This window comes from Magnolia sinica, chromosome 18 (assembly GCF_029962835.1).
Source record: "Magnolia sinica isolate HGM2019 chromosome 18, MsV1, whole genome shotgun sequence".
Classification (NCBI taxonomy): domain Eukaryota; kingdom Viridiplantae; phylum Streptophyta; class Magnoliopsida; order Magnoliales; family Magnoliaceae; genus Magnolia; species Magnolia sinica.
In genome coordinates this window covers 60,155,702-60,175,994 of record NC_080590.1, presented here as the reverse complement: position 1 = coordinate 60,175,994, position 20,293 = coordinate 60,155,702, and the positions used below count along the sequence as shown (strand labels likewise).

The window sequence follows — 20,293 nt, the reverse complement described above, 5'->3', positions numbered from 1 at the left end:
TATATGATGTTCATCCGTTTTATGAACTCATTTTAGGGCATGAGTACAAAAAATGAGGCAGATTGTCAGCTTTAGTGGACAACACCATAGAAAACAGGGGTAATAACGGCCACGGTTACAAAACAAAAATTTGTGTAGGGCCCACAGGGATATGCATCTATCATCCAACTTATTTATAAGGTTAGAGAAATATGGATAAACCATAAACACAAAATTAGTTTGATCCAAAACTTTTGTGGTCCCCAAAAAGTTTTCAATTGTAGGTGTTCAATTCCCCTAAAGTGGGTAGTGTGGTCTACATGCACTTTGGATTTGCCTCTTTTTTAATTTTTTTAATTTTTGCTAATGTCCTAAAATGAGCTAATAAAATAGATGAACAGTCTAGATTAGACGTATAAAGCACGATGAGCCTCATCGATTTTGCATATTTCACTCTTCCCCACTTTGATTTTTATGAAACCATCAATGTTAAAACCTCAGCTTACATAAATTTCTCATGGTAAATAATCATTACCCATTTGCATGCATTTACGGTGGTGAATGATAAAACAAACATACCCTAACATATAAATAAAATAAAATGATATTAAATAGGATTGCAAATAATATCCTCTCATGATTTGGAAGTACATGGGGGTGAAATTATGACAGGGTCACACGAGTAAGCAAATGTGTCGTTTCATGCATGCCGGCCATACATACCAGAAATACTTCAAAATAATTCAATTATAGGTTATAGAGAAAATCATCCTCACGTTTGTTTTTCCCTATGCTCAAAATTTATTCCTTACAATTTCCAATATTAAAGCTGATTTCTTAACCTAGAAGCTATCGTGATGTATCTGTTTATCCATCCATCCATCCTTTTTCTAGTGTTGTTTCAACGTATGACCCCAGATATGAGTTGGATCCAACACTCAAGTAGACTACACTGTAGATGACTCTTACATTTAATGTAACCAAGCTTATCATTCTGCATGGTCCTTAAAAAGATTGATAGGAGAAAATGGATGGATGGAGGTGGATAAAGGGATACATCATGGTGGCCCCACACAGATCTGCCCGTTCCTGGGTATATACCTGCTGGGCTAGGACGCAATCTGCTTCCTATGTACTCCATCCGAACTAAATATTTATATCTTAAATGCACCAACCTTCCATTTACTACCGGTAAATTTACCTCTAATTTCATTTCTCATTTACCTTCTGCTGTAAAGCGAGCAGAATACGGAGCCAATAGGAGCGCGCCATAAGTGCTTGTCACGTGTCACTCGGTCAGCGAAAGTTAATCTTCCCAAGGGATTGAACGAGTTCCGGCATCGCTTTCGCGTCCAAATCGATCCGTTTTCCTTGCTTCCATCTATAAATAGGGCCGTTGGAGACTCCATGAAAAAAGCACAGAAGAAGAAGCAGCAGCAGTAGCAAAAAAGAGCGAGAATCGAAAAATGTCGTCGATTATTCACAAAATCGAGGAGACTCTCCACATGGGAGGAGATAAGCAGAAGGAAGGGGAGCAGCACAAGCATCAGGTGGGCGAGCAACACAAACATAAGGAGGGCGAGCAGAAGAAGCACCAGGAGGGAGGGGGAATCGTCGATAAGATCAAGGGCACTCTCCACAATGATGGGACCCACGAGGAAGGAAAGGATAAGAAGAAGAAGAAGGACAAGAAGAAGAAGCACGAGGACGGCCACGGCAGCAGCAGCAGCAGCGACAGTGACTGAGAGGTATTTACGCAAAATGCCACCAGATTTTTGCTCTCTCTCTCTCTCTCTCTCTCTCTCCATTGTTTTTCTTCGATTTCTCCTCTTTTTTCTTTTTTTCTTTTTTTTTTTTTTTAATTTTTTTTTAATTTTTTTAATTTTTAAGAAGAAGAAGAAAAAAAATCATGTGAGAAATGTTTACATGTTGCCAACGTGCCACCTGGTGCTAGAATTAGGTCGATCCGCTCGTGCAGCGGGGACAACGGATGCTGTGTATCAGTATACTGGTGGACCCACGTAATGACTGGATAGGCCTGATTTTCGTTCCATGTTATCTTCATCGTGCGGACCATCCTTTGCACGGATCTGATATTCTATACATGTGACCTCTTGGCGGGAAAGAGCTTTATTTGATCAGGGCGATGGCATGTCTGCAGTGGACCCACCTGATAAAAGGCCCACTACCAGTTAGGATATTTCCCTGTATTTATCGCACGTGCATGACATCGGAGCTGTGGGACAGATGGGTTCCACCATGAAGAACGACGTGACATGAAAATCAAGCCAGTCCAGTCTTCAAGTGGGCCTGGTGTCTGGACTATGATTTTCGGTGGTTTTCCGATATACTAGGTGTGTGTGTGACGACACCTTGATGAAAAGGAAAAAAGAAAAAAAAAATAAAAACGACCAAGCATGATTTAAAAGGGGAAGTTGCTTGGTGTATCCAAGATCAGACGTCCCCAATGGACAGCTTTTGTTCGTTGTTTTCTACGGTGTGGCCCACAATAGCTTGACTTTGTTACTTCATGTAATCATTTCGTAATTATTTTTTTTATTTGCACGCAGGTTCGGGTGGAGTGGAGGCATGTCGGAAGCCGAAGTGACTAGTATTTAGCGGCCGCTTATCTACACCTAATAAGCTTTTGTATTTCCACTGTGTCTTCCTACCTTTAATATATATTTTTATATATTGACGTTATGCTGTACGCCTCTCTTCTCTTTTAAGTGCTTTTTTGCTAACATGCGCTGGTTGGCTCAACCAAGGCCCAGCCTGGTATGTTTTATGGTCATGGCCCAACATTCCAATATAGGCTGGGCCCACCTTCTATCCGTCCGAAATTTCCCTCCATGGGATAATCTCCATCCATCCATTGCCTAGATGGGACTGGGTTCTTGGCTAGTGGGCAGCTCTTTGGTCGGATCTGATCAATTTTGGGCCTAGCCCACTTCAAATATCAATCAGCTTTACAAGCCCAATTGTCAGTCCAAGTTGATTCTATTAGCGATTGGGTGGATTACTAGGCCCACCTCTAAAATTTAAACCCACTTAATAAGTGTGCTTCTGTTTAAAAGCCCGTCATCAAACAGTTTAGGATTCGGAGGGCTTTTTCATCGTATATCATGATGAGGCATACTTAATGAACGGCCTAGATGTTCCACAAAAGTGGTGGCCAGGTAGGGCTCAGGTCATGTGTAATTAATCATCACGGGTCAGACCACTCGCGTAGGTTTTACTTTAAATTCTCGAGGGATGAATTTCTTGGTCTTCTTGTCCTCATAAGATGCACGTCAATCCAAACCCTTCGTCAGGTAGATATACTGGCCCACTGGGAACTTGACCTCGACCTCAGATAAAGCTGGTCCGCCCGCCCATATGACCATAGGCCATTTCGAGCATGCTTTGCGTGCCCTATTAAATGAGTGGTTTGGATCTCCCACACATGCGCATTATCAGGCATATGTGGCCCTATAGTAATAGCATACGTTGTCTTTCTGCAAAATTTCATGTTGTTGTAAAGCGGGAATCGCAATCACAGATTTTGAGACACTTCAAATTTGTAAAGTTTACACCTCTTTTAGTTGATGAATGTTTCAATCCATCTCAAGCCCACGGACACCGACCAGTACGCCCTTAAACACTGAGTGAAAGATACCTCGTTTCAACACTGAGGTCCTAGTATCGATTCCCTATTACGGGTGGCTAATAGGAAAGTGTGAATAGACAATGGGTGTACTAACAAGCTAACCAAATAAAAAAAACTTGGTCTGTGTATGAGATATTTGAGTGTCCGAAAGGTATGCCCCACATTGATGATTTTTGGACTAAAAAATGTGGCCAATCTATTAATCAGATGGGCTGCATTCGTACATTGACCAAATAGGTTGCTCCCAATATTCTTAAGGGCGGGGGCCTACCTTTCCAGCGCTCAGATGGGGAACAATGCAATCCAATTAGTTGATTAGGAGTTCAGTAACATGCTCGTCCCATGATTGGGCCACCGAAGTTCTGGATCAAGTTGATATTTGTTTTTTTTTTTTTTTTTTCTGTTCATCGAGGTCTATGTGACCTTATTAACATATTGGATGGTAACTATATATCATTTAATGGAAAATAAACATCACGGTGGTCCCTAGGAAGGTTTCAACTGTGGGTGCCATTGCTTCCACAGCTTTTTGTGGTGTGGTCCACTTGAGTTTTGGATCTGCCTCATTTTTTATATCATGTCGTAAGATGATTTGAAAAATTGGATGAACTTTGTGGATATTTGCCACGTAAATAGTGGGGCCCATAGGACTTTATTACGTAAAAATGAAATCCAATGTGGACCGTGATCCTGTACAAAAGGTTAAAGTCGCCATTTAAAAGAAAATTTTAATGCAAAGCCACATGCGGCATTTCGGATGTATCACTTACTGCTTTCAGACCCATAGACCACCCAGGAATTAATTTCGTGTTTAATTTACATTAAGAACTTGCTTTGAGTGTGTTAAACAAACACCTAAAATCATGTATTAAGTGACTGAAATCTAATTTTCATATTTCAGGGGCATATTAAGTGGTAAACAAATAGCCCACTAACTCTGTTCCAATGGTGAGATCATGTGATCGAGTGCCCATGTAGTGTGAGTGTGCCCCACCATGATCTATGTATTTTATCAATGTCGTTCCACCCAATATATGGATCTACCTCGTTTTTAGGCTTGTGCCCTAAAATGGATGGATGGTGGGGATAAAAAGCATATATCTTGGTGGGGCCCATGGAGCTTTTTTTTAGTACTGTGGATGTTGGAGGGCGGATTCCTCGCAAGTACCAAAGATCTACTCTCTTCTTTCCACTTGGTTGCCTCGCTCGAAGGCTTTTGGTGATGGGGTAAGAGTTCTATTTGACCAGAGTCGCTATTAATCAATTATTAAGATTATACAGTCGGTTAGAGCCCATAAAAATGCTTAAGATTGAGGATTTGAAGATCTTTAACTCTAAAATGACTCGCGAGTTTACGTTCTAGAGATTTCAAGTAAGAAAGCGTGATTACAGAGATGGAATGCGTTAGGCATCCAATTTGCTCGTACGAACGTACGATCTTTACTTTACGAGATTTGACCAATTTTTGAAAAATAAGGATAGTTCTCGCGTGCAGAAAGTGTAATGCGATGCAATGATACTGGTGATTAATCGATCCAAATGTTTGATGGGCATGATCCGACTTATATTGGCAAGCCACAGAGCATACGTTCAAAACGGTCGAGTGTAGGGGTGCAGAGTATGTATGTATAAATGTTGATGTTGATGCTTATGATAAAACGATGGCCAACTGGCTAAGGTTTCTTGTGGACCTGTTACGATTATATTAGCAGGTCTTAGAGCATATGCTCGTCAATCAGATACAATCGCAAGGTTAGATTGAGTGACTCAGATTTAAATTTAGGCGGCTCAGGAGGGACTTTGGCTAGGCTAGATTAGACCATGGCTGGGCTCTCTCTTTCTCACTCTCACTCTCCTTGGTAAAGGGATGCTTCTGCTTTCTGTGAATGGGAGTGAATGCTTCTTTCTGATGCTTTGATATGTGTGTGAAATGAGAAGGGGAGGGGGTTATTTATAGTCTTTCAACCCGATTTTCTGATAATTCCTAGTGATACTAAGGGCAAAAGGTGTTTGAATGGTTGTGTAAGTGTTATTATGTTAAGCACACATAGATTGTTAAATTTTGTAAGACAAAAGCGGTTCAAGATTAGTTCTGTAATGCCCTGAAAATCGGGGGTCGAGCAGGAGCTCAACTCTCGAGTTCCAACACATCACTTATGCAACATGGAAAATGATGATTAAATGTTGTCTGTATTAATGCCTTAAACATGAGTTGAATTATACCAAACAGTATATCATATTTCAGAGAGTTAAATTATGCAAGCGGAAGACTGTGATAATTATATAAAATGTATAAACTGTTGTAAGTCTCCAAAGTTTAAACATGTTACCAGGTTAAATATTTACATGTATACTTTCAAAATGGACAAAACGAATATACATGGATGCTCAAAAATGTAAAATGACAAGTGTAATGACATCTAGACAGCATCCCTGCAACACGGTCTACATAGACCCGCCTGATAGCTGCATATAGGAGAACTCCTCATCATCGTAAAAGTCTGGCATTGCTTCGAAAGCATCGCCATCATTTGCATCTACAACATGGTTTGGTTGATGTTTAAAACACCGTCCCAGAACGTGGGAGTGAGTGATTAACTCAGTGGAAGCATAAAGCATAGGTTAACATGTTATCAATTCAGTCAAATAATAATGATAAAGTAGTACAACACTCATGTCCTAAATGCTCTTGTTAATGCAAAGATGATATGCGATAATGATGTATGCCCTCGCTTGCACTCCCTCTGTGAAATCATCTCACGATCACGTCATGCAACACTCCCGCTGTGCTCAACTCCAATGCCAAAGACACATGCAATGCGGTGCATGTGCATGATTAGCCAAGTTCTTAATTAGACATATTCATACAGCAGGATTGGAAAGTTAAGGTACCTCCCTTTTTATCATTTACTCAAACAATGATCCATCTAGGGTCGTCAATCCTAATTAATCACATACGATAGACAAGTTCTAGGTCGTTACGGAGAGGCTCGTCACTGTCAACGTAGGCCTAATTATACTCGAGGTCACTACGGAAAGGCTCGTCACCTTAGTGTAGGCTTATTGTATACTCAAGGTCACTCCACCAACGCTCTACCAACTGGTAGTCTATTTTCGAAGGCTCGTCACCAACCCGATTGGGGACCACAGCCATGCTGCTCAAGTGTAGGCCGACAGCTCGAATACAGTGTCCCATACATCACTATATTCGAATCATGAGTTTGGGTTGCTCACTAGTCACTACGGGGAGGCTCGTCGCCCCAGCGTAGGCCGATAGCTCGACCACGGTGTCCCATTCACCACCAACCCGGCTCATGAGTCATAGCGGATCGAGATACTAAGGTTAAACAGGCTTTTCACTGGTAAGTTTGATACCTTAGGTTTAAGCAGTAGCGTCCATACATGGTGAACATACATTGGGCCAACTGGGTTACTTGACAAGCTCGACTGGTACGAGCGTACGTTGAATTAATCGATATGGAGCGCATATGCACTCCTCGTGGCCTAGCCACTGTCGATAACCACCTTACGACTCGGATTCCTCGAACGTATCCGTTGTGGCTAAAACAGTTCGGTCATTGATCGTAAACCATTACTGATTGCTTGGACCAGAAAGTAGTCCCAATCATATTTAAAGCTAACATGTGAATACACTTGAGAATCATATGAGTATTTAACGAACATTTCAAAAATAAATCCCATTCGAGCATTTTAACAAACACATTGAACATGCAATCATCTATATACATTTCATCTATAAATCACGTAGCAGTAATTTAGATTACATGTAGGAGACTATAGGTATTGAGAAGGTAATTGAGAATCCTATCTCAACACCCTCATTAAATACAATTCAACCAGCAATTTCTCTTTCAGACATTTTAGCAAACACTTAGACTGCACATTTCAACATATATGAATTAAAATAGTTATCACATATATTATGGCAAATCCTTTCACAAAGGAGTTGTCATACATACAACAAACATGTATTCTAGCTTAATAGTCATAGTAAGCAAGAATCATAATTTTAAGTTTATTCAAACATTTCAACAAACACCTAAAATGCATTATATAACCCATAGTTCACACACATGTATAGTTTATCGAATATATCGTACCTAAGATCATATAGCAGCAATCAAGTCAAACATAAATCATTGCCGACATTGGAAGCCTTGAAAACCATAACCTAAACATTTATAGTCTGCACCTTTCGTCGGTAAACCCGTACCGAGCTCAGTTTGAACACTACGTCTTTATCTACGGTACAACGGCTACCTGAATCACGAAATAAGTTAGTTATTTCGTCGATTCATCTACTTGGATACCTAAAACAGACTAGGATTATGACTTCTTACCCAAAAAAGGAGTTGAAATTGACGGTGTAGCGATGTGGAAGGGTGAATCGAGGCGTGGAGTAGCAGAATAGAAGGACGGCATCAAACTCAAAGGATCTCCCCTCGATCTCCACTCTTTTCTCTCATTCTCTCTCTTCTCTCTCCTAGGGTTTGGAGCAAATTCGTATATGAGAGAGAAGGGGTGGGTTAAGGTCCTTATATAGGCTTAGAACTGACGCAAATAGCCCTAGGGCTATGATATACTTAGGTTATAGCCAAAGGGCTTCTGTTTCGGCCTAACGAAGCTCATCTGGGGGGTCCATTACCTACACACGATCAGGAGCAAGTTCCCCGACAATGGATCTAAGCTAGGTTAGGATTTCGGTCCGATCGGATCAGTGGATCAACCGTGGAGGACCTGTTTCAGTTCAACGACTATTGACACTCGATCAAGGCCACAAGTACACTGACATGTGTTGAAAATTTTTCTTAATCCGAGGGTATAGTTGGGTCAGAATCTGATGGTCCGAAACCTTAAATTTGGCCTGCAAGCTAACGGCTCAAATCACTTAAGTTTAAGTTCATTTCCTAAAGATATTCGCGTTTCTCACACACTTTGCTCTGAGCCCAAGTTGTGCGGTTTGAAATACTATTTGGACTTGATTTTTAGGATGGTTGTCAAGCTCAATAAGGTGGTCATAACTGTATAGTTTCGCGGTCATCGGACTTTTGACGCGCGGTATAGGTCCGATACGGAGTTTCAATGTGCTCCCGAGAGCAACTGGGTTTTGAGATTGCTCCTAGTTTTTTAATTAATGTTTAGTTAGTGATTTTAAAGGTTTTGGGTCCTATAGTTTATATAGAAAGTTGTCTAAGCTAATTCTACTGATTATTCAGTTTAGTACTTAACTCAATTATGCCATACGACAGAATATGGTCTTATGGCAGTTTTACGCCCCTTTTTGGTACTTTTAGTTAATTATTGTTTTAATTATTTTTTTAGTTGTTCATCATCAAGTTCACTTCATCTCTATCAAATTTCATTAGATTCCGTATTGTAGAAAAATTCTAAAAAATTCTAGAAGCAACAGCTGTTCAAACTAATGATTTTCAGACAATTGTCACAACGACCTATATTTAACTATATTAAAATTTTTATTATATTTTTCACTTATTTTTATATAAAACTATACTTATCAAGCTTTAATCTAGCTTTTGAACAACCTAAATCGAAATTATAACGAGGGAGATATGACTTTTCGAAGTCAGACGAAAAACTGTAGAAAATGGGCAGAAAACGGGCCGCTCGACCCGCTGGACGGCGAGCCCTCGCCGATCCCGCGAGGCCATCGCCGACTTGCTGTCTTGACTGGGGGTAGTTTCGCCATCCGATATTTGAAACGGGTGTATCTTTCAATTTGGAATGAGTTACGTGACGTGCAATATATGATTTTGGGGTAGGAGAAATTGTTCTATCCAAATAACCTATTTATTTCATGAGATTCCAAAAGTTTAATAGTAAAAAACTTATTTTATTTATTTATTTATTATTTATAGTAAAATTTAGTTTAAGTATTGTTCTTCATCACTTAAACTTTAGGATTTGTGTCTAATATGAAAGTACTTAGAAAATTTGAAGAATAAGATGGTGAAAGGTGAGATTTTGAAGGAAATAGATTAAAAAGGGATTTTTAGACTTTGGGATTGAGTTCTGAGAAGTTAAGTTGGCAAAAATCCGGGATGTTACAAGTTCTCAAGTATGAATTCACAACAATTATATATGCCTTAAGATCAGCTCAAGATCGGCTTATGATCAAGACAAAATCGGCACATCTTCTAAAAAAAATCGTCTCCCGTATTTAAGACTAAGTTCAAGACAAGGTGACTTAGATATTTACTATAACACACCTGGTATAAGCCTAGAAAGACCTTAGGAATAGGTGCTTTAAAAAAAAATTCTCTATTACCAGAGATCCACTCTCTTCTTTCCACTTGGTTGCCTCGCTCGAGGGCTTTTGGTGATGGGGGTAATTATATCTGATCAGAGTCGCTATTAATCAATTATTACGATTCTACAGTCGGTTAGAGCCCATAAAAATGCTTAAGATTGAGGACTTGAAGATCCTTAACTCTAAAATGACTTGTGAGTTTACGTTCCAGAGATTCCAAGTAAGAGACCGAGATTATAGAGATAGAATGCGTTAGGCATTCAATTTGCTCGTACGAATGTACGATCTTTACTTCACGAGATTTGACTAATTTTTGAAAAATAAGGGTAGTTCTCGCGTGCAGAAAGTGTAATGCAATGCAATGATACTGGTGATTGATCGATCCAAATGTTTGATGGGCATAATCCGACTATATTGGCAAGCAACAGAGCATACGTTCAAAACGGTCGAGTGTAGGGTGCAAAGTATGTATGTATAAATGTTGATGTTGATACTTATGATAAAACGATGGCCAACAGGCTAAGGTTTCTGGTGGACTTGTTACGATTATATTAGCAGGTCTCAGAGCATACGCTCGTCAATCTGATACAATGGAAAGCGATCAAATGTAATGTATATGTTAAAATGATCGCCAGCTGGCTAAAGTTTCTGATGGGCAAGATCCAATTATATCGGCAAGCCTCAGAACATATGCTCGCCAATCAAATGCGTGAAAATAATGAAAATGCACCGTGATGCTGATGTATTACCGAAACGGGGGGTAGAGAGGGGAATGAATGTTCCACGACGCTAATGCCTAGGTTTGAAGAATCTGATAGAAGTTTAAACTGTTGGATGAATGGTAATGTCGCAAGGCTAGATTGAGTGACTCAGATTAAATTTAGGCGGCTCGGGAAGCTTAGACTTTGGCTAGGCTAGATTAGACCAGGGTTGGGCTCTCTCTTTCTCACTCTTTCTCTCCTTGGTAAAGGGATGCTTCTGCTTTCCGTGAATGGAAGTGAGTGCTTCTTTCTGATGCTTTGATATGTGTGTGAAATGAGAAGGGGAGGGGGGCTATTTATAGTCTTTCAACCCGATTTTCTGGTAATTCCTAGTGATACTAAGGGCAAAAGGTGTTTGAATGGTTGTGTAAGTGTTATTATGTTAAACACACATAGATTGTCAAATTTCATAAGACAAAAGCGGTTTAAGATTAGTTCTCAAGTATGGATTCACAACAATTCTACATGCCTTAAGATCAGCTCAAGATCGACGTAAGATCAGCTCAAGATCAGCTTATGATTAAGACAAAATCAGCACATTTTCTCAAAGAAATCGTCGCTCGTATTCAAGACTAACTTCAAGGCAAGGTGACTTAGATATTTACTATAACACACGTGGTATAACCCTAGAAAGACCTTAGGAATAGGTGCTTTAAAAAATTCTCTATTTTGGGTTTTTATAAGTGTTTTTTATATGGAATTCGGCCAACCTAACTTCCTTGGCCAGCTCAACTTCAAGCCTGACCAAAATAACAAATTCTGTTGTAAATTCGGTTAGCCTAAGTTTTGATTCAGCTAGCCTAAGCTTGAAATTCGGTTTGCCTGAGAAAGTACGAGTGAAATTCTAGCAACACAAATCTTTGAATTGTACGGGAATTTGGCTAGCTGAATTGTGATGTTCAGCCAGCCGAATTTGTCCTTGGGCCAGCGAATTTTGAATATATCTTATCTCACGCAATCCCAGAGCCATTGAATCGAATCTGGTGAACTCCGGCCAGCCGAAGCTAGTCTTATGCTAGCTGAAGATTCAACCTCTTTGGCTATAAATTTAGGATTTCTCTCGTTCCAAATAACAACGAAAAATTAGCATATAATCCTTCTGCAAGAGGGAGAGAAGCTCAAGTCCTCGAAAAAGTTATTAGTGTGGTATTTATATATTTTATTTTATAGCTTATTCAATTCCCTTATCTCTAGATTGTTTTAATCTTATTCTGAGAGGGTAAACTATACTCTTCTTTAAGATCTAAGAAAATCGAATCAAGTAGCATTTGGATTTTCCATTTTTAAAATTCGTAGAATCCTAGACTTTTTTTGTCTGATTGAACACTGCGACATCTACATTCAAAAAAGAAGTCTTTCTGCTACAAGCTTCTGTCACGTCTTCTACATTTGAAGATAACTACATTTATTATTTTCTTATTTAGGTTTTTCTAAGATGGTCTGTGAAAATCTCAATGAGTTTTTGTCTAAGATAGCATGTGAAAATATCATAGGGGATTCTATTTGTGATAAGCTCGTGAAAATCACAAAAGGAGTTTTATTGTGATAGCCTGTTAAAATTACAAGGAACTGTATCAGGTTGTTAAGGTGACCCTATAAAAACCTTATTATAGCGAAAGCCAAAATTACGAGGGTAGTAATTTTGTGAGTGGGGTAGGTGTGGTTGTTTTAAGCACCAAACCACTATAACTCCTTGTACCATGTGGTGAATACTTTATTCTTTTTGGTGATTGAATGTTATTCATTATTTCATTCTTATGGTGGATGTTGTAATAATTTTATATACTCTTACTATTTTGAAAGATTGAATTTAGAGACATTCGTGAAATAAGATTGTCCTGCCTAATATTTTAGATGAAGGTTGTCTTACGAATTATTTAGAATCAAGGTTTCAATACTCAAGTGATTGAGATTTTTTTGTAATTTTTACATATTCTGCATTTATTTCAATTATTTGTCATTGTCTTATCGACCCCCCATTCTAGTCCGCTTAAGATGTATGTGTGTCAATCCAAACCCTTCATCAGGTAGATGTATAGGCCCACTGGGAACATGACCTTGACCTCAACTAAAGCTGGTCTGCCCACCCATTTGACCTTAGGCCATTCCGGGCATGCTTTGTGTGCCCTACTACGTGAGTGGTTTGAATCTCCCACACATGCGCATTATCTGGCATGTGTGGCCCCATAATAATAACATACACAGTCTTGCCGCAAAATTTCATGATGTTGCAAAGTTGGGATCGCAACCACAGATTTTGGAGACTTCGAATTTGTGAAGATAAATTGAAAATGCGACTCTTTTAGTTGATGAATGTTCCAATCCATCTCAAGCCCATGGACACCAACCAATACGCCCATAAAGCCAACTTGGTCCATCTATAAGATATCTGAGCATCCAAAAGGTATATCCCACCTTGATGATTGTTGGATGCAAAAATGGGTACAATTCAATCCAATTAGATGGATGTGAAGGTTAGTTGATTCGGAGCTCAGTAACATGCTCATCTCATTAGGCACCCATGAAGTTCTGGATCAAGCTGATATTTGTTTTTTACGTTCATGCAAGGGCCCATTTGGGAGCGTTGATTTTGAACCCTTAGGTTCAGAACCCCCTTGATTTGAAATCCTCCTATTGCGTTTGGCACCCTAGATTGGGAATCAACTTTAATCCAAACGTATCATGTATGCCTTTAAATCTAATTAGTGAACGTATGTAATGTTTAACACAATGGTTATAATAAGCCCACTGAAATATATACTTTGCCCAAAAATGATAAAATTCCAATTCCCGGATGAGCCACAAGCACAAGATCAAGTCCGAGTGACTAGCCAACTATTTTTTACTGTTGATTTAAATGGACAATGTTTGGATGACGTTGATCATCATATTAAAGTAATTATAGTGATGGAATTGATAATCTAGTTGTTTTGGGATATCATTAATGGGCCATGTGCCCAATAGTTTAATAGTCTAGTGACACACATTAAACATGCAATTATTGGAAGGATTTTAGATGTAATCTCAGCTCTCACAATGCATTTCAACCCCCTCTGTTTGAGTGGATTTGAAACCACTTGGATTTGAAACCCCTAGTTACTTTATGGTGCCAAACAACAGGGAGATTTGAAATCCCCTCAAATTCCCCTAAATCCATGGCACCAAATGATCCCCAAGTCTATGACCTTATTAGCATATTAGATGGTAAATAAACATCATTGGATGGCAAATAAACATCATTGTGAGTCCTAGGAAGGTTTCAACGGTGTGTGCCATTGCTTTCATAGCTTCCTTTGGTGTGGTCCACTTGAGTTTTGGATCTGCCTCATTTTTCATATCATGTCCTATGGGGATTTGAAAAATTAGATGGACTGTGTGGATATTTGCCACTCAAATAGTGGGGCCCAAAGAACTTTGTAACATAAAAATGAATTCCACTATGGATCACGATCACGCACAGAAGGGACAAAGTCACCACTTACTGTATTCCGGATGTATCACTTACTGCTTTAGGGCCTATTGACCATCCTGGAATTAATTTCATGTTTAATTTACATTGAGAACTTGTTTTAGGTCTGTTAAACAAACACCCAAAATAATGTATCAAGTGACTGAAATCTTATTTTCAGATTTTGGGGGCATATTAAGTGGTAAATAAACAACCCACTGACTCCTTTCCAAATATCATGGGATCGAGTGCCCATGTAGTGTGGGTGTGTGAGCGTGCCCCACCATGATCTATGTATTTTATCCCTATCGTTCCACATGAGATTTGGATCTACCTCTGGAAAAATGGATGGACAACGGGGACAAAACATATTCATCATGGTGGGGCCATGGAGCTTTTTTAGTAATAACCCCTACTGCTGGCAAAATGGATGGACAACGTTGATAAAACACCTACATCATATTGGGACCCATGGGGCTTTTCCAGTATCAACCTCTGCCGCGTTGGAGGGGTCACTGCCTAATCTGAATTTGTGCCTAAAAACACCCAAGTCTGTGGGCTCCACCGTGTTGTAAATGTAAAATCTATTCTATGGATTAGTTCTATCCTTGATGTTAGGCCCCAAAGACGAAGAATCAGATAGATCCCAACTCAAATGACCATCCCACATGAGAAAATGTGGGTAGGATGCAGATCATATGTTTTTGTGTGGGGCCACCATGGTGTATATGTTTCATTATGGTCATTAAGGGGGCGTTTGGATGGTGAGTTGCTTAAGATAAGCTACTTATGCCTAGTTGATCTTGATTTCTACTTATTAAAGTAAAGTAATTAAGTAACTTTAAATAAAAAAAAGCTACTTATAATTGATCATAAACCAAACTTATTTATCTCGACTAAGATATCCATCTAGTGCAGTAAATAGAAAAAGTAATGTATTTGGTGGTATTTAGACTCGCCCTGAATGAGAAAAAACTTTATTACTCTTGCAAATGTATGATGGATAACACGGAGCCATTTAGAAAGTAATTAAAAATTCCATATTATGCATATAAGTATCTTTCTATCTAATTGGTGAGCTTTTATTGAATGGTAAAAACACGACATAGAATGTTCCTAATTCGAAAAACAACTGTCCACAAATTAGGCTTAAGGATTCGTGCAACAATCTGATTTTTGAGAACTGCTACTAAGCAGGATACTTTGCAATGCTTGATACGGAGGCATATAGAAATGGTACATATGGAAAATATTAACTCACTTTATACTTCTTAATTTGCAATACACACTATCGCTCTAAAATAAGACTACTTGAATAATATTAGCCTATGATTCATGGACATTTTTTAAAAATAAGACAGCTGGATATTTTTTAATTTTAACCATCTAACATATGCCCACAAATCTAGTAATTAGATAATCAAATGATCATAATTTTTGGTTCACGGCACATCCAAACTGTGACCCATATTTGGACGGACCATCCATCACACTTTCCAGAGTATCGAATATTTTTTTCCCCTTCTTAGTAATAAGGTTTATACCAAATCCATACTCTTGTCCCGGTGGTAGACTCATAAGAATTTTAACACCAGGTCAAGGGTTCGAGTATCCATAGGTGGTGAAATCCCACAATGGCGTGAGTGTGTGTGTGTGTGTGTGCACGTGTGGAAAAAAAGGCTTATGAAGAAAGAAAATCGAATGGCGGTCAAATTTAATCAGATCCTGAAAGTCATGAGTAGCCTAAAAAAGATTAGTCCAAGCTACCTACTATTATGGAATGAGTGTCACATGTCTTGGTCACATGATAGAGTCGGTTACTCATTGTAGTGGCTTCATGACCAATAATAGGTATAATCGAAATACGATTATGGCTAGTGATGGATTTGGTTGATGTACCATAGCATCGCATGGAAGAAATCTTCATGGACAAAACCATTTAAAGAGCTATGAAGCAATGTAAGGTAACACCAAGTTGGTCAATTCATGATGCACAACACATATTCAAGCGGAAAAAAATTGATAATGATCATCTACATCTGGCGTTAAGAGAAAAACTCTCATCCATATAGTGGGTGCAGGACTTGCACTTAACCAATGGCTAAGCCACACTAAATGACTAGTAAAGTTGGCATTGCATAATAAGCTAGAGCTGTTTATGGGCCTAGTCAGTTATTTTCATATCAACCAATGCAAGGAATGGCTATGAAGATCTCTCTCCAACTATCGCATAAATTTTCTATAAATATAAAGAAGATCAAAGAACTCTGAGCACTCACCAACCCAACAAAACACATTTCTACAGCATAACACTACTTATTTTAGTTTAACCCTTATCTTAGCCTACCTTTTAGTGTAATCTAGTCCATTTAGCTGCTACACTGGATTGACTTTAGATTAAAAGTAGTGCAATTACCTTTATTTACGCCCCATCACTAGACTAAGGAAGACCTTTTTTTTTTTTTTTTTAGTGTAATTCCTTTCGTCTACGCCCAAGCTGCTAGACCAAGGAAGATCTTAATTTTAGGGCCTTTTCATATACACCGCATTGGCTGGATCACTGAAGATTTTATCTTTTGTAAGTATTTATCTTTTATAAATGCAATTTCTTACCATTTACTCTTATGCTATTTTTATTGGTTAATCCCTATTATCACGAATGAGAAAAAGTCATTTCGATTGAAAGGAAAATGAACTTGTTAGAATAATGAACCATTCCCTTTGTAAATCGCCTGGTCTCTATTATAGGTGGCTAAATAAATAACTGAACTATACCAAATTCTCAATCATAGATGGCCATCCTTGGTTTCTCTGTCTATCTCAACTCTTGAGGTTAAAGGTGTTCAGTTCAAATGAGCTACATTTGGCTCTAGCATGCTTGACATGAAGTACATGTAACAACGACCAAATTTCAAGCTAAACTCCCTTGGCATGCTCGGTGAGACCCGTGAGCAATGTTTGACTGATTCTAAAAATACTGAGTAGAATGTTTACTAAACTTTCTGTTAATCTAGAAGACTAAGAGGTGCCACATCTACAGGAAGAAATTCTTGTGGAGATAAAGCCTTTACTTCTTGGTCCCTCAGATCCTATTACCTTAGAAGTAGGATTGTACTCCTTGAGTAAGATTTTTTAGAGCATTACAGACACTTTATAAAATGTACAAGCTAACTTACAATAGCTTTCCAAATAAGGAAGGATCCAAATTAAAAATTCTGACTTCAAGTAGAGTAAGCAATTTACGGACATTTTATTTGAAAGATTTCTTGAAAACTGGCCTTGTAGCATGGATTCCTATCATCAACTAAATCCTCTACGGGTTCAATTCATACTTCCATAGATGAGGATTAATTGGTTGGATCACTACCAATTTAATCAAAAACTTGCCACCTCTAGTCGGCAATAAGAGAATCTGCTACAATGGCCTACCTTATGGCTAATATGACTTAAAGGCACCAAACTATGGAGCCCTTAAGCGAAAATTTGTCCCAAGGATCAAATAGCCTTAGGAGCAATGTCATGTGTCTCCGGTTCCTCCGATGGTTAACCTAGGTCCTTTGGTGGTTAAATCGGCTGCTCAGCAACATCAAACACCCACTCATGTCTCTCAAATGTGCTATGAAAATTTGATCAATTTAATTCAAGAGGTCGTGGGCCATTAACAAAGCTGGTACATAAATAGATCAACATACAAGAAATCCTCTCCGGATTGGAAGATTGGCACTATGAACTGCCAATGGATTAAAAACCTCTTGAGTTTACCTTATTCTCAGGAGAATGTGGTCAGTCAACCATTGCATATATTGATCGATTCACCATTTAGTGTGGTGAAGTCTTAAACTATGATTTTTCTATAACTCGAACTTTTTTAAATTTTCATTCACAGGTATAACATTTACATGGTATATCAAATTTCCACCCTACTCTACAAATTCATGGCCAGAGATGGAAGATAAATTCAATGCACAATTTTTCTAAATTAAGCTAGAATTGTCCATGGTTGACTTATCACATTTAAGACAATTAACAGGAGAGATCGTCTATAAGTACATTGCTTACTTTAAGAAGGCGAGGATCATGTGTTAGTTACCGTGCCCAAGGTCAAATTTGTTAAACTAGCCTAAAATGACTTAGACATCGATCTTAGAAAGAACTTCGAGGGCATGAAATTTAAAGATGTATTCAATCTATACGCCTAAGTAACTCGATACAAATGGCTCCTCAGAGAGGAAAGACAATGAAAGAATTCCTCGTTAGGTACTTATTATCAATACATGTACTTTGAATAGGACATGGTGGATGTCGTGGCTAAAAAACCATTTATCTACTAATCTTCAACAAGAAAAAAAGATATGGTCACTCCTTTCAGCCAAAATACGAGGAAAAATGTCTTCGAAGTTAGTAAATAATACTATTTTGACATAACTCATGCCGATAAGATCTTCAACCATCTCCTAAAAGGGAAGTTCATCAAGGTTCCTACGAACCAGAGAATCTCGTTGGTCGAGGAACTAAAATATAATAGTAATAATAATAATAATAATAATAATAATAATAATAATTATTATTATTATTATAAATGGTATGGTATTCATTCTCTTTCCATGATAACTGTGTGGTTTTTAAGAACGTGATTCAAGTGAATATTGACAAAGGATTACTAAAGTACTCTAAGAAGGAGAAAGAGACCATGATGGTTGACACCGACCCATTTCTTCATGTGGTCAAGATAAACATCGTTGCACCCAACCTATGGAAGCTTGATGCCCTAAGGTTGAAGGTCAACTTGATGATGGCTAATAATCAAAAACTCGTGAGCCAAATGACTGTTATCAATTGATGAGATATGAGTTGAAATACAACCGTAAGAGAAGGATCTAAGCCACCCAGGACACTTAGGAGGCAAGAAAAAGAAGCTTCGCAGTCTTCAAACAAAAAATCACATGAGTATTTGCTTTGTAAGTGATGTAACTATGAAGTTGGTACGAGTTGCTTGAACATCAAAGGTCGTGTAGGTCAGATCAGTCGTCACACCGACAATTTTATCAACCACCATAATTATTACTATGAATTTACTAGCCCGGTGATCATAGAACCAAGCCATGGCAAGAGGCGATTGGTCTCGTGACCACCCAGAGTCAACTTAGTTGATATATAGGAAAATTGATGGATAAAAAATTGATGGACAAAGGTTATCCATTTGAAATTTCTCATAATGGCTTCTAGAATAACATGTATGCAAAAATGCCATTAATAGAAACAATAGGCGACGTTAAGACTTCAACGCTCAAATAATAACAAATCTTGAAAGCAATACAAGTCGACAATGAATTTGGCACAATCTGAACTCGTAACAAAATAGTGTGACTAATTAGAATAGGTTCAAGCCAATCAAGTGTCAGACTAGCTAGTTGAGGAAGATCAAGAATAATTTTGAACACTAATATGATCTTAGATGACCTTATGACTCTATTTAAGGATGATGTTACGTCTGATGACCTTTTAAGCAATAAAGAGCTCCTTGAAGACCGTATGCTCTTAATCAAATAATTAATGGCCAATGACATGTTGTTGGAAGATGACATTGACTCCAACAAATGGAAGTCAATGAGGCTAAAGCCATTGACCAACCAAAAACGACATTCCTAACCACGACTAACCAAAGGAAAACCATCATAAGGTTTGACACTTTGTTGCCAATCATGATTAATTGTAATATGGTTTTCACCCATCATTGTTCTTTTAAGCAAAACCCATTGGCCTAATAACATAGAAAGGGATGTAGAAGAATATACGACTAAGGTAGCTGTCCAAGATGACATTCCTGTTGAATTATTCTAGAGCTAACTTATTCCCCTTATTACAATGGAGCTAAGTAAAGACTTTGAAAAAGTTGTTTGTCAATACCAACTTATAAAGTGACTCGGCATTTGTAGTCATTAAACATTATAATGCATTTTGATGGATGCTTTATGACTAGAGTATTGGTTGACAACAATGTAGCCGTCAATATGTTATCAATTTTCATGTTGAATAAACATGCAAAATGAAAAAGACTTAATTGCGATTAAAGTAGAAATCAACAACTTTGTTGATGGTGGTATCGAAACTCGAGGGGTTTTACCCGTCAAACTATTACTTGGTAGCATTAAAGGTTTATCAGTTTA

At 38.3% G+C, this 20,293-nt stretch overlaps 1 protein-coding gene and 1 long non-coding RNA gene across 2 annotated transcripts; both read left to right on the top strand.

Moving 5' to 3' along the window:
• The first annotated feature begins 1,374 nt into the window (after nt 1-1,374).
• LOC131234021 (protein SRC1) lies at nt 1,375-2,689 on the top strand. Its single transcript, XM_058230979.1, has 2 exons — nt 1,375-1,727; nt 2,550-2,689. The coding sequence occupies exon 1, from the start codon at nt 1,446-1,448 to the stop codon at nt 1,722-1,724; it is 279 nt and encodes a 92-aa protein (XP_058086962.1). The 5' UTR covers nt 1,375-1,445; the 3' UTR covers nt 1,725-1,727; nt 2,550-2,689.
• Nucleotides 2,690-3,220: 531 nt separating this feature from the next.
• Nucleotides 3,221-4,148, top strand: LOC131234022 (uncharacterized). Its single transcript, XR_009165460.1, has 2 exons — nt 3,221-3,695; nt 3,780-4,148. It is a non-coding gene; the product is annotated as an uncharacterized LOC131234022 (long non-coding RNA).
• Nucleotides 4,149-20,293: the final 16,145 nt, after the last annotated feature.

Bases quoted from the DNA above. Each gene is read 5' to 3' on its own strand.
- LOC131234021 (XM_058230979.1), top strand. From the start codon at position 1,446: ATGTCGTCGATTATTCACAAAATCGAGGAGACTCTCCACATGGGAGGA.